Genomic DNA, 14,810 nt, shown 5'->3' with positions numbered 1-14,810 from the left:
GTGTCTCACCACAATTACTTAGAATTCTGAAAGCAGATACAACAGCAGATGAAGATTCCAAATCTAAATTCGGACGGACTGTTTTGAGCTTATTGTGCCATAAGGTCCAAGTGTCCTTTCTTTGGCTCTTCTCCTGCGTGACCGCTGATGCGAAAAAATACTTTATAGGAGTGAGGAACATGGTATAAACTGACACACTCCTTCAGTCTATATGTTGTACAAAAGGAATATAATACCAGTGTGGGAAGGTTATCCGAAGGCTAGGGATTCGGACAATGGGAAGGTTTGGGGGAGAATTGAAAATGGCGAATCATATCTTTCCGCAGTAGGTCTTGGCCTCCTGCCTGTGGGGCTATGCAGGTGACTGCTCTGTTTGTCGCCCCCTACTGGGCAGGGCGGAAGAGAGAGCACTCTAATGAGCGAGGAGGCCTGTGGCTCACCATCTGCCCACTGTGCTGGGACTGCATTTGGCAGCACTTTACTGGATACTGGTCCAGAGACACACGGCTGCCAGGTAGAGGATACACACATTAGTAAACACACACAGAAATGCACTCTTGAATGCACGCAGGTGCACACACACACACACACACACACACACACACACACACACACACACACACACACACACACACACACACACACACACACACACACACACACACACACACACACACACACACACACACACACGCACACACACAAATGCACTCAGAAAATACAACTCCCACATGCAAATCAAATCAAATGTTATTTGTCACATGCGCCGAATACAACCTTACAGTGAAATGCTTACTTTCAAGCCCTTAACCAACAATGCAGTTTTACGAAAAATACCTAAAAAATAAGAAATAATAGTAACAAATAATTATGAGCAGCAGTAAAATAACAATAGCTAGACTATATACAGGGGATACCGGTACAGAGTCAATGTGTGGGGGCACCGGTTAGTCGAGGTAATTTAGGTAATATATACATGTAGGTAGAGTTATTAATGTGACCATGCTTAGATAATAACAGAGAGTAGCAGCAACGTAAAAAGAGTCGGTGGGTGGGGAGGGGGGGCAGTGCAAATAGTCTGGGTAGCCATTCAATTAGATGTTCAGTAGTCTTATGGAGGTAGAAGCTGTTTAGATGCCTCTTGGACCTGTACTTGGCGCTCCGGTACCAGTTGCTGTGCGGTAGCAGAGAGAACAGTCTACGAGTAGGATGGTTGGAGTCTTTGACAATTTTTAGGGCCTTCCTCTGACACCGCCTGGTATAGAGGTCCTGGGAAACTTGGCCCCAGTGATGTACTGGGCCGTATGCACACATATAGTACCAGTCAAAAGTTTGGACACCTACTCATTCAAGGGTTTTTCTCTATTTTTACTATTTTCTACATTGTAGAATATAAGTGAAGACATCAAAACTATGAAATAACATATGGAATCATGTAGTAACCAAAAAAGTGTCAAACAAATCGAAATCTATTTTATATTTGAGATTCTTAAAATTACCACCCTTTGTCTTGATGACAGCTTTGCACAATCTTGGCATTCTCTCAACCAGCTTCATGAGGAATGTTTTTTCAACAGTCTTGTGCTGAGCACTTGTTGGCTGCTTTTCCTTCACTCCGCAGTCCAACTCATCCCAAACCATCTCAAGTGGGTTGAGGTCGGATGATTGTGGAGGCCAGGTCATCTGATGCAGCACTCCATCACTCTCCTTGGTCAAATAGCCCTTACACAGCCTGGAGGTGTGTTTTGTGTCATTGTCCTGTTGAAAAACAAATGATAGTCCCACTAAGCGCAAACCAGATGGGATGGAGTATTGCTGCAGAATGATGTCGTAGCCATGCTGGTTAAGTGGGGGCGGCAGGGAAGCCTAGTGGTTAGAGCGTTGGACTAGTAACCGAAATGTTGCAAGTTCGAATCCCTGAGCTGACAACGTACAAATCTGTCGTTCTGCCCCTGAACAAGGCAGTAAAATGATCCTAGGCAATCATTGAAAATAAGAATTTGTTCTTAACTGACTTGCCTAGTTAAATAAAGGTAAAATGAAAAGTGTGCCTTGAATTCTAAATAAATCACATACTGTGTCACCAGCAAAGCACCATCACACCTCCTCCTCCATGCTTCATGGGTGAAACCACACATGCGGCGATCAGCCATTCACCTACTCTGCGTCTCACAAAGACACGGTGGTTGAAACCAAACCTTTAGTAGTGGTTTCTTTGCAGCAATTCGACCATGAAGGCCTGATTCACACAGTCTCTGAACAGTTGAAGTTGAGATTTGTCTGTTACTTGAACTCTGTCAAGCATTTATTTGGGCTGCAATTTCTGAGGCTGGTAACTCTAATGAACGTATCCTCTGCAGCAGATGTAACTCTGGGTCTTCCTTTCCTGTGGCGGTCCTCATGATAGCCAGTTTCATCATATCGTTTGATGGTTTTTGCGACAGCGCTTGAAGAAACGTTCAAAGTTCTTGAAATGTTCCGGATTGACTGACCTTTATGTCTTAAAGTAATGATGGACTGTCGTTTCTATTTGCTTGTTTGAGCTGTTCTTGCCATAATATGGACTTGGTCTTTTACCAAGTAGAGCTATCTTCTGTATACCACCCCTACCTTATCATAACACAACTGATTGGCTCAAACGCGTTAAGAAGGAAAGAAATTCCACAAATTAACTTTTAACAAGGCACACCTGTTAATTGAAATGCATTCCAGGAGACTATTTAATGAAGCTGGTTGAGAGAATGCCAGCTAAAGCTGTCATCAAGGCAAAGGGTTGCTACTTTGAAGATTCTCAAATATAAAATAGATTTTGATTTGTTTAACACTTTTTTGGTTACTACATGATTCCATATGTGTTATTTCATAGTTTTGATGTCGTCACTATTATTTTACAATGTAGAAAATAGTAAAAATAGTAAAAACCTAGAATTAGTCGGTGTGTCCAAACTTTTGACTGTTACTGTGCATGCACACATAGATACTGTACAGGCACTGTACATGTCACACCTACATTTTGTCATCATTTTACAGTTTGTAGTTGTGGCCTTATAAGCAGTACTCTACCTCACACAGACTGTGTCATGTGGAGTGACGGTGGAGGGGTGGGCTTCTCACAGGCAGCTACGAGTGCTGTGTGTATGGGAGGGGGAGCCGGGTGTGCTTTAAGACCATCTGCTCCTTGGTGTATTTTAGTGGGGACCAGAGCTTGTGGACCAGTGCGCGTCACAGGCGAACAGCAACGCAAGCTGTGAGCTGGCCTGTTCCCGGAAAATTCCTCCAGTTTCTGCCTCACAATGGGCAGTGTTCCGCGTACAGTGTTTCCTTTATTCATATGAGCCACCAGCGAGCTTCACATACATACAGTATATGATATTAAGAATACAAATGATCTTGGCTGAGCTGGCTCCTTCTCTTGAGGACAGTGGGGCCATTTGTTATTGGTTGATCATTTGGAGTATGGAATATGAGTCATGGTAATATGTCAAGGTGTCATGGCCTGTTTAGGCCTTACTGATTCTGTGTCGATCGTCTCATTGTTGCACTAGACGTCATGAACATAGCCTACACTAGGCCATGTGCAGTGTGCACTATGATTTTCCCTTTGAAGAATAATTGTTAGAATGAAATTATAGGAATAAAGATGCCTGTGATTATTCTGCCTATTAACTACTGTGTTGGCGCTGGGATAATACAGCCCCCACAGGCTGTGTGAAACACTATGAAGAACAGGAAGAGTGGTGGAGTGTACGTCTAGGGAGATTCTCAATTGATAAAAAGTACGCCCTCTCCTCGACTCCTCCGTCCTCCTCTCCTCCGTGACCTGGAAACCGATAAGTGGTGGAGGAGAGCGTCAATTCGTTAGTTGGCGAATGAAGAAGTGTCCTCCTCTCCTCGATTATCTACTTCAGCAGAGGACGCACAAGAGCGTCCCAACGGCGGCTAGCACGGAAGGGTTTTAACGTCCGCCACACCTCCTTTGAATCAGCTGTTGTTTTCTCAAAGGAGAAAAGCATGCACACATTTAAAAACGATACACCCCTTATCCTTTTACCTTTAAAATGTCTTGCACAACTAGCTACATTTGTTTTTTATCACTTTACACATTTATTTTGGGATTCCACCCCTAGAAACGTAATTTGCCTGATGACACGCAAGTGGAGAAGGGGAGTGTCATTTCATACAAACGCATTTGTTTCCAGATTCCCTGGACAGAGGAGAGGATGCAGGAGGCGAGCAAAACCAATTGAAATTCTCCCATAGACTCCTAAAGGGGAATTTGTGTTGCAGTCATTTTTACAATGTGAATGTTTCAAGAGTGAAGGTCCACACTAAGGTCATTTAGTGTGGATGACCTTAGTGTGTACATTTCACCTACAGTATTTATCACAATACAGAACTGTGACCTGTAGCAGTGTAATGTTGTTATTACTGTATAACACATAGAAACCAACAATCATGAGTAAGAAACAACTTTATAAAAATATTTCATCAACGTGTTATTTTTGTCTCAATACCATTAACTGAAGTATAGCAGTTTGGAAATGTTGCTGTGCCAACATTGCTAACAATGACAATGCGATAGTGGTCAGATTAGCAGATGAGCATGCATACAGTCGTGGCCAAAGTTTTGAGTATGACAAAAATATTAATTTTCACAAAGTCTGCTACCTTATTTTGTATGATGGCAATTTGCATATACTCCAGAATATTATGAAGAGTATTCAGATGAATTGCAATTAATTGCAAAGTTCCTCTTTGCCATGCAAATAAACTGAATCCCCAAAAAACATTTCCACTGCATTTCAGCCCTGCCACCAAAGGACCAGCTGACATCATGTCAGTGATTCTCTCGTTAACACAGGTGTGAGTGTTGACGAGGACAAGGCTGGAGATCACTCTGTCATGCTGATTGAGTTTGAATAACAGACTGGAAGCTTCAATAAGGAGGGTGGTGCTTAGAATCATTGTTATTCCTCTGTCAACCATGGTTACCTGAAAGGAAACACGTGCCGTCATCATTACTTTGCACAATAAGGGCTTCACAGGCAAGGATATTGCTGCCAGTAAGATTGCACCTAAATCAACCATTTATCAGATCATCAAGAACTTCAAGGAGAGTGGTACAATTGTTGTGAAGAAGGCTTCAGGGCGCCCAAGAAAGTCCAGCAAGCGCCAGGACCATCTCCTAAAGTTGATTCAGCTGCCGGATTCGGGCACCAACAGTATAGCGCTTGCTCAGGAATGGCAGCAGGCAGGTGTGAGTGCATCTGCACGCACAGGGAGGCAAATACTTTTGGAGGATGGCCTGGAGTCAAGAACGGCAGCAAAGAAGCCACTTCTCTCCAGGAAAAACATCAGGGACAGACTGATATTCTGCAAAAGGTACAGGGATTGGACTGCTGAGGACTGGGGTAAAGTCATTTCCTCTGATGAATCCCCTTTCCGATTGTTTAGGGCATCCGGAAAAAAGCTTGTCCGGAGAAGACAAGGTGAGCGCTACCATCAGTCCTGTGTCATGCCAACAGTAAAGCACCCTGACACCATTCATGTGTGGGATTACTTCCCAGCCAAGGGAGTGGGCTCACTCACAATTTTGCCTAAGAACACAGCCATGAATAAAGAATGGTACCAACAAATCCTCCGAGAGCAACTTCTCCCAACCATCCAGGAACAGGTTGGTGACGAACAATGCCTTTTCCAGCATGATGGAGCACCTTGCCATAAGGCAAAAGTGATAACTAAGTGTCTCGGATAACAAAACATCGATATTTTGGGTCCATGGCCAGGAAACTCCCCAGATCTTAATCCCATTGAGAACTTGTGGTCAATCCTCAAGAGGCGGGTGGACAAACAAACCCCCACAAATTCTGACAAACTCCAAGCAATGATTATGCAAGAATGGGCTGCCATCAGTCAGGATGCGGCCCAGAAGTTAATTGACAGCATGCCAGGGCGGATTGCAGAGGTCTTGAAAAAGAAGGGTCAACACTGCAAATATTGACTCTTTGCATCAACTTCATGTAATTGTCAATAAAAACCTTTGACACTTATGAAATGCTTGTAATTATACTTCAGTATTCCATAGTAACATCTGACAAAAATATCTAAAGACACTGAAGCAGCAAACTTTGTGGAAATTAATATTTGTGTCATTCTCAAAACTTTTGGCCACGACTGTATACTCTCAGCTCTGTAAATGTTTGACATGACTTAGGAGGAAATCTCCCCCAAGTGGACACGTACATACACACACACAGGCACACACACACACACAATGACCATGGCGCAGGGAAACACTGCTTTGTCCCAACGGAACGACAGTGCGTGGAGGAGGATGAGGGGATGGGGGAAGGAGAGAGGCGGGGAGGAAGGTCACAGCTGTTCTGTCGCTGTAAGGACCACAGTGAGAAGTGTGTTGGCACGCCGTGTGCTTCGTGTGTAGGGGGCTGTGGCATGCTGCACATTCGTTTGTACAGCCTCCAGTCTGTGAATGAGGTATTCACTCTGACTCTTCCAACCTTCCCCCACCCAGGCCTACTCAGCCCATCCTCAAGTGTGTTTGTGTAGGGATTCCCTTGAAAACATCCATGGCTTGGTGGATGTCATCATTTGGTCTATAATGGCTCATGGAGACAGTGACTCACGCCACTTAAACTGTCATAACTGTTCCACCTTGAAATAGAAGTATTCTTTGTTGCGTTGATATGTAAAGTAGGGGGTCCTTCTAGTTGCTTGCTGGACCACATTGTCATCCCACATCCACAACCATACCTTATGTAGGAAGATATTTGGTGTGTGGTGAGTCCAAGGGAATGCTCCAAAAATTTTACAACACCAAAATTCTTATTTTTTTCTAATAAAATAAGAACCATTGTTATTCATTTCTAGATCAGAATCCCAGGTTTGCATCTTTTGGCTTAGTTTTTAAAATATTTACTCATTTTGGTTGCAAACGGTAGTCAACGTGGGCACCGTACAATAACTAAAGCCTTTAACTGTGGGGATGTATGATTCCAATGGAACTGTTTGGAAATTGAGAATATTCTCATCTGTATGGGTCTAAACCCAGCCATACTTATCTAGTCATACTCACTAGTCATAGTGATATTATGACTCAACTTACATTCACCCTGAGGTCACTGGCTCTTTGTGGATACCTTAGGTCCTAGCAGGGAAGTTATCTAATGCTAGCAGGGTTAATTTGACCTGGTTGTGAGAGTCAAAAGCCTGGTCCATGGTCTGAGACAGAGAGACAGGCAATAGCAGAGAGGGCGATAGAGGAGAGGAATGCGTGGAGTGGGCCTAGGAAAAGGCAGAGAAATGTTTGAATTCATATTCAAAACTACCCACCACACACATTCACCACAGCCTGCAGCTCACACAGTCTCTCTTCCCCTCTTTCTATCTCTCTCTCTCTCTGCCCCTGTCCCTCTTTCTCTCCTCGTCCCCTGTCCTAGAATCCATAGAACCCGACAGACAGGATTTTTCAATCTTGTGGAGACCCACAAGGGAACCACACGCTCGGGGAGAACGTAGAACCGAGGGAAGGAACCGAGAGGGAGCCGGAGCCTGGTGCTGAAGCTGGTATGAGGCAAGTGGTCTGTGGCTGGTCTCTGTGCTGGCCGTTTGTCTGCCAATCAATGGCTCTCGTTGTTGTTGCTGGTGGTGTCAGTGCCCTGCTCTCCGGGCTATTCTGTTCCTCCTGACATGGCTGATGTGTTGACTCTCAACTCAGACACAGTCCCTCTCTTGGGGTTTTGTCTAATGCAGATGGTACAGCTTGACGCAATGTTTTAGAAATGTTTTAATGGCATTGGCTATGATTGCCATAACCTAGAGCCTCATGGTTTGGTTTAAAGGGGTCCAAGTCAACTTTATAAGTGATCTGTATGTGGACTGTACATTTTACTTTGGATTTGAAATGTGTGTGTGTGTGTGTGTGTGTGTGTGTGTGTGTGTGTGTGGTGTGTGTGTGTGTGTGTGTGTGTGTGTGTGTGTGTGTGTGTGTGTGTGTGTGTGTGTGTGTGTGTGTGTGTGTGTGTGTGTGTGTGTGTGTGTGTGTGTGTGTGTAAGTGTTATGACACAGTTTGGAAATACGCACGAGCATGCTGTTTGTGTGCGTACAATCGCTTGTTTGAAAACGGGATGTTTGTGTCCCTCAGCCCAGAATACCCTCTCCCTGTTGTTGCCAAACTGCATAAAAGCAACAGAATTTGCCCTTATTTTCCGTAGGAACACAGCTTGTCAGCCTATAGACTGTCTGGGGACGTAGTGATGTGTTAATCATGGAGCTCTCCAACACAATCCACTCTTAGGGCCACCATCTGCAGCCACCGGCTGCTCGGAGGGAGGCTAAAGACAAGTCGTTGCCTCCATAGCATCATGGATGACATACAGGGGGAGACACAGACTGGTAGATACAGACTAAATGGTCCAAACAACCAACGGACCAAATGATGATGGTTGATGCCATGACGTGATGTAGTGGATAGGGGCCTAGGGACTAGGGTAGTGAGTCATGGTTCTGATCAGGGCCCAACAGTGACTGTCTGTCAAAGACCTGGGACTTACATATGAATAGCCTTAATGAGTGACTCTACTAGCACTCACACTACGGCGCCCGAACAGGTGCCTTCTGAGTGAGAACGCGAGAGAGAAAGAGAGAGTGTGCGTCACCATGTCTATGTGCCAGTGCCTGTGAAGAACCTGAAGAGTCCATCTCAAGCAGCAGGGCTGATGTCATCGCCTGATGCTCATGTCAATTGTTGTGTGTTTTTTTTATTTTTACAGAGAAGATAAGGGAGAGGGCTGTTAAGGTGTCTGGGTGTGATTGGGCGCCCTCTAGTGAACATTACTACGACTACGACTGCGACCACCAAGCTGAGGAATCAGACATTTTCTGTCTTGGCTACTTTTCGCCCATTGAGCAATTCAAGGTAATAGTCAATAATGTCTACTGTCTTTTTACACACAATCATATTGACTTTTGTCATTGTTACCTGAGATAAAAGCAACATAGGCTAATTAGAATATGTAAAAAAAAAAAAAAAAATTTAACCATTGCATTTATATGTCACCACTATTGACATCAGTTATATGTCACTATATTGGCATATTCAATATATATCACATAGCATTGGGCTCCATTGGTCCAGAACAGAATGGTAAAGGGTGAAGTTGTGGCTGTGTAATTGAGGTCTGATGTCTGTTGCAGAGGTCTCCGGTTCAGGGTTAAATAGACACCATGTGGTGTTTGGAGCTGCTTCTGCCAGTGTTGCTAATCATCAAAGGTAAAACTCTTATGTTTCTCATTCCCTATTCAGTGTGAATAACTACTCGATTACACCACAATAACTCAGACTGGGGAAATTCATTTCAAGACTACAAATGTAATACTAGAAACAAAGTAATCTAGATACAGTTGAAGTCGGAAGTTTACATACACCTTAGCCAAATGCATTTAAACTCAGTCTTTCACAATTCCTGACATTTAATCCTAGTAAACATTCCCTGTCTTAGGTCAGTTAGGATCACCACTTTATTTTAAGAATGTGAAATGTCAGAATAAAAGCAGAGAGAATGATTTATTTCAGCTTTTATTTCTTTCATCACATTCCCAGTGGGTCAGAAGTTTACATACACTCAATTAGTATTTGGTGCATTGCCTTTAAATTGTTTAACTTTGGTCAAACATTTAGGGTAGCCTTCCACAAGCTTCCCACACTAAGTTGGGTGAATTTTGGATTGAGGTCAGGGCTTTGTGATGGCCACTCCAATACCTTGACTTTGTTGTCCTTAAGCCATTTTGCCACAACTTTGGAAGTATGCTTGGGGTCATTGTCCATTTGGAAGCCCCCTTTGCGACCAAGCTTTAACTTCCTGACTGATGTCTTGAGATGTTGCTTCAATATATCCACATCATTTTCCATGATGCCATCTATTTTGTGAAGTGCACCAGTCCCTCCTGCAGGAAAGCACCCCCACAACATGATGATGCCACCCCCGTGCTCCACAGTTGGGATGGTGTTCTTTGGCTTGCAAGCCTCCCCCTTTTTCCTCCAAACATAATGATGGTCATTATGGCCAAACAGTTTTATTTTGTGTTTCATCAGACCAGAGGACATTTCTCCAAAAAGTACGATCTTTGTCCCCATGTGCAGTTGCAAACCGTCTTTTTTATGGTGGTTTTGGAGCAGTGGCTTCTTCCTTGCTGAGCGACCTTTCAGGTTATGTTGATATAGGACTCGTTTTACTGTGGATATAGATACTTTTGTACCTGTTTCCTTCAGCATCTTCACAAGGTCCGTTGCTGTTGTCCTGGGATTGATTTGCACTTTTCGCACCGAAGTACGTTCATCTCTAGGAGACAGAACGCGTCTCCTTCCTGAGCAGTATGACGACTGCCTGGTCCCATTGGTGTTTATACTTGTGTACTATTGTTTGTACAGATGAACGTGGTTCCTTCAGGCATTTGGAAATTGCTCCCAACGATGAACCAGACTTGTGGTGGTCTAAAAAACAATCTGAGTTCTTGGCTGATTTCTTTTGATTTTCCCGTGATGTAAAGCAAAGAGGCACTGAGTTTGGAGGTAGGCCTTGAAATACATCCACAGGTACACCTCCAATTGACTCAAATGATGTCAGTTAGCCTATCAGAAGCTTCTAAAGCCATGACATCATTTTCTGGAATTTTCCAAGCTGTTTGAAGGCACAGTCAGTGTATGTAAACTTCTGACCCACTGGAATTGTGATACAGTGAATGATAAGTGAAATAAGCTGTCTGTAAACAATTGTTGGGAAAAATGACTTGTGTCATGAACACAGTACGTGTCCTAACCGACTTGCCAAAACTATAGTTTGTTAACAAGATATTGATGGAGTGGTTGAAAAACGAGCTTTCATGACTTCAACATAAGTGTATGTAAACTTCCGACTTCAACTGTATGCAATTGCACTGTAAAACCGATTTGGTGGTTTAACTGTATTGACCCAGTTGACTTTTAGAGTGTGTCAAACTTACAGCAAACAATAGTAAAACATAAGGGTACAGAGTAGACACAGGGTCCTGCCACACATGGCAGCAGGGAATCAGCCTACTGTTCCAGTGCTCTCTGATGACTGGCTGGCGCCCAACTTGACTCAAACTTGTCCCTCTCACTTAAACAGTGGTGCCAGTGGTGCCGTATGCTTCCTCCACATAGGGTCACTGCTCTTACCATTTCAACCAGGGAGAACATCATGATATCATCCTCTGTTCTCTCTCTCTGTTCATCTTTTCTCAGGGATTCCATTTGAAACTGTGGATGTATTGTAGATTGATTGGTCATTGATTCAGTATACAGTTTCGCTCTCAATATTCCCATTTTCAATCTTCGTCCCATATCCCCCCTTCCCTCCCTCAGATGTCAGTGGCCAGTGGAACGTATGGATACCCAGGGACATCTCGGCCATGACCAACTCCTGCGTGGTCATCCCCTGCACATTCATGTACCCGTCTGGTGTCAGGCCGTACCGCGGCACCCACGGCATCTGGTACTTTGGTCAGCCCTACCCCCAGCTCTTCCCACCTGTGGTGATCAAGACGCGCACAGAAATCGTACATGAAAGTTACAAAGGGCGTACCAAGCTCATTGGGGACCTGCAACAGAGAAACTGCACCCTGCTTATCAGTAATATAGGTACAGAGCACTCAGGGAGGTACTACTTCCGTGCCGACCTGGGCGGTGCCAACATCTACACCTACCCAGACTTCTCTGAGCTCAAGGTGCTGGGTAAGCCTGCTGAGAGACCCTGAGAGGTTATGTTTACAATTGTTTACAATTGAATGTGTCACATTTATGGGCTGGATTGCCCTTGCCTGGTACCATATCTGTTTGTGCTGTCTTGCCAACGACTGTGGACACTGTTTGGCATGACAAGGCATGACAATGACAGTAGGAGTCGGCAAGCCCAAATATATCTGGGACCAGGCTAGGATTGCCCTAGCTGGGATTATAATTATTATAGTTTTAATGAGAATGGGTAAATATTGTGAATTGGTGAATCTTCACTCGTTCGCTTATGTCGTCTCTGTCCCCCAGACCAGCCCAACATTGACATCCCTGAGGAGATAGTCGCTGACGAGAATCTGGAGTTGACGTGCTATGCTCCAGACAACTGTCCAGAGAATAGCCCAGAGATCCAATGGATGTACACAGATTACCTGCCTGAACCCGAGTATACCATAGACTACGTGGAAGAGAGCAACACAGCCGTGCTCTCCAGCACGCTCACCTTCACCCCCAGGCCCATACACAACGGTCAGCTGCTGGGCTGCAGAGTCTACTACCCCAACACCACCCTGGTCTACGAGAGACTCATCTCTCTGGATGTCAAGTGTAAGTGACCAACTGACTGTTGTCACCGAACCTGTAGCTTTGAATCCTCAAATTCTGTGAGAAGCGTGTCATTGGGACACAACAGGGCACACATTATGTAATGTGGGGGATTATATTAATATCGGAAAACTAATCTTGCCGACTACGCCAAATGCAAATGAGCAGTGTTACACATGTTTCTGATATACACATTGTAGAACCATTGTCAATATCTACAGTCGTTCATTATTCTTCATCTAAAGTAGAAGGATAGTAACATGATGTAGAAATATATTGCATGATTGTGACATGCTACGCATTGGGTATGTTAGCATGCCATCCAAACATGTTTTTCTACATTTCACCTTTTGTTTATGTTTGAAACAATGATGAGTGCAGTGTTGGGTCGGGTTTAACCAGGTTATACACTTGTCACTTTTACAAGTCTAACCCCACCTTCCCCTTCCTCTCACCCCAGATGCCCCTCGCGCGGTGTGGGTGAACGTGTCTGCGGAGGTGATGGAGGGCAGCTCGGTAACGCTGCACTGCGAGGTGGACAGTAACCCTCCTCCCAGGATCTCCTGGCTGTTTGGGGACCAGGAGCTGCGGTGGGACACGGCTTCCAACGCCTCGCTCTCCCTGGAGGACTTAACCCCCTCTGAGGAGGGCATCTACACCTGCGTGGGGGAAAATGTCTACGGCGTCATGAACGCATCCATGTACCTGGCCGTCTTGTGTAAGTGTCATTGTGCAACATGGTGTTTCTGGAATAATCAAAAATAGTTACATTTAACCATTGTAGTTATACAGTATGTCAACCAAGCTGACATTTTAGTTTATGTCATTTGCAGTGACATATGTGACCGACCGAAAAGTAAAGACTCAGAGCTAGAAAATAGTATATCACACACTGCAGATGAGGAACAATGGGGAAGTAATTCTGCTTTAAAAGTTGATAAACTTGTAACCCCACTTTTAAGAAAATTACACTTGAATGTTTTGGTAGACCTACTGGAGAGCTCTTCTTTGTCTACACTCATTAACCTGTCTAGGCTGAGGGTGCCGCTAGCGGCACTCCCCCCCACCCCCACTGAAAAGGCAGAGCCGCGAAATTATTATTATTATTTTTTTTTAAATATTTAACTTTCACACATTAAAGTCCAATACAGCTAATGAAAGACACAGATCTTGTGAATCCAGCCAACATGTCCGATTTTTAAAATGTTTTACAGGGAAGACACAATATGTAAAGATGTACATCTATTACCTAAAAACACATTGGCATAATCCACCATCTTTTATTTGTCCACCAACACCAGTAGCTATCACCAATTCGGCTAAACTAAGATATTTATAGCCCCTAACCAAGAAAAAAACTCATCAGATGACAGTCTGATAACATATTTATGGTATGGGATAGGTTTTGTTAGAAAAATGTGCATATTTCAGGTAGATGGCATAGGTTACAATTGCACCCACCGTCACAAATGGACTAGAATGACTACATAGAGCAACGTGTTTACCTACTTACTAATCATCAAACATTTCGTAAAAATACACAGCATACACTAATCGAAAGACACAGATCCTGTGAATACAGACAATATTTCAGATTTTCTAAGTGTCTTACAGCGAAAACACAATAAATCGTTATATTAGCATAGCACATAGCACATAGCAGCCCAGCATTGATTCTAGCCAAAGTGAGCGATAACGTCAACATCGCCAAAATATATTATTTTTTTCACTAACCTTCTCAGAATTCTTCAGATGACACCCCTGTAACATCACATTACAACATACATATACAGTTTGTTCGAAAATGTGCATATTTAGCCACCAAAATCATGGTTAGACAATGTGAAATGTAGCCCAGCTGGTGAGAAAATGTCCGTGCGCCATATTAGACAGTGATCTACTCTTATACATAAATACTCATAAACGTGACTAAAAAATATAGGGTGGACATCGATTGATAGACAATTTAATTCTTAATACAATCGCGGAATTACATTTTTTAAATTATCCTTACTTTTCAATACAGTTTGCGCCAAGCGAAGCTACGTCAAAAAACATGGCGTCCTAAGCCACTAACATTTTTCGACAGAAACACGATTTATCATAATAAAAATGTCCTACTTTGAGCTGTTCTTCCATCAGTATCTTGGGCAAAGGATCCTTTCTTGGGTCTAATCGTCTTTTGGTGGAAAGCTGTCCTCTTGCCATGTGGAAATGCCAACTGCGTTCAGCATGAACTGGAAGCGTGCCCAGCGATTCACAGCGTTTCAGAAATAAATGTCCCAAAAGCGCACTAAACGGATATAAATTGCTATAAAACGCTTTAAATTAACTACCTTATGATGTTTTTAACTCCTATAACGAGTCTTAACATGACCGGAGAAAGATACTCCCAACACTAATGCTTGGAACAGGTGCGGGTCGGTGTCCTCCACG

The 14,810-nt window shown here is 43.7% G+C and overlaps 1 protein-coding gene across 7 annotated transcripts in view; it reads left to right on the top strand.

Moving 5' to 3' along the window:
* LOC129857417 (myelin-associated glycoprotein-like) overlaps window positions 1-14,810 on the top strand; it is a 32,378-nt gene that overhangs the window by 6,656 nt on the left and 10,912 nt on the right. For 5 of the 7 annotated variants that reach the window (XM_055925643.1, XM_055925646.1, XM_055925647.1 and 2 more), the window contains exons 2-7: window positions 7,458-7,584; window positions 8,791-8,936; window positions 9,215-9,290; window positions 11,403-11,771; window positions 12,081-12,377; window positions 12,835-13,092. In XM_055925643.1, coding sequence (XP_055781618.1) covers window positions 9,245-9,290; window positions 11,403-11,771; window positions 12,081-12,377; window positions 12,835-13,092 — 970 coding nt within the window. In that variant the 5' untranslated portion in view covers window positions 7,458-7,584; window positions 8,791-8,936; window positions 9,215-9,244. The remainder of the gene's footprint in view (window positions 1-7,457; window positions 7,585-8,790; window positions 8,937-9,214; window positions 9,291-11,402; window positions 11,772-12,080; window positions 12,378-12,834; window positions 13,093-14,810) is intronic. The other 2 variants (XM_055925645.1, XM_055925644.1) reach the window with 1 other exon arrangement.

The sequence above is a fragment of the Salvelinus fontinalis genome, chromosome 6, assembly GCF_029448725.1.
Source record: "Salvelinus fontinalis isolate EN_2023a chromosome 6, ASM2944872v1, whole genome shotgun sequence".
In the NCBI taxonomy this organism is placed as follows: Eukaryota; Metazoa; Chordata; class Actinopteri; order Salmoniformes; family Salmonidae; genus Salvelinus; species Salvelinus fontinalis.
This window is presented reverse-complemented; position numbering and strand designations above follow the sequence as displayed.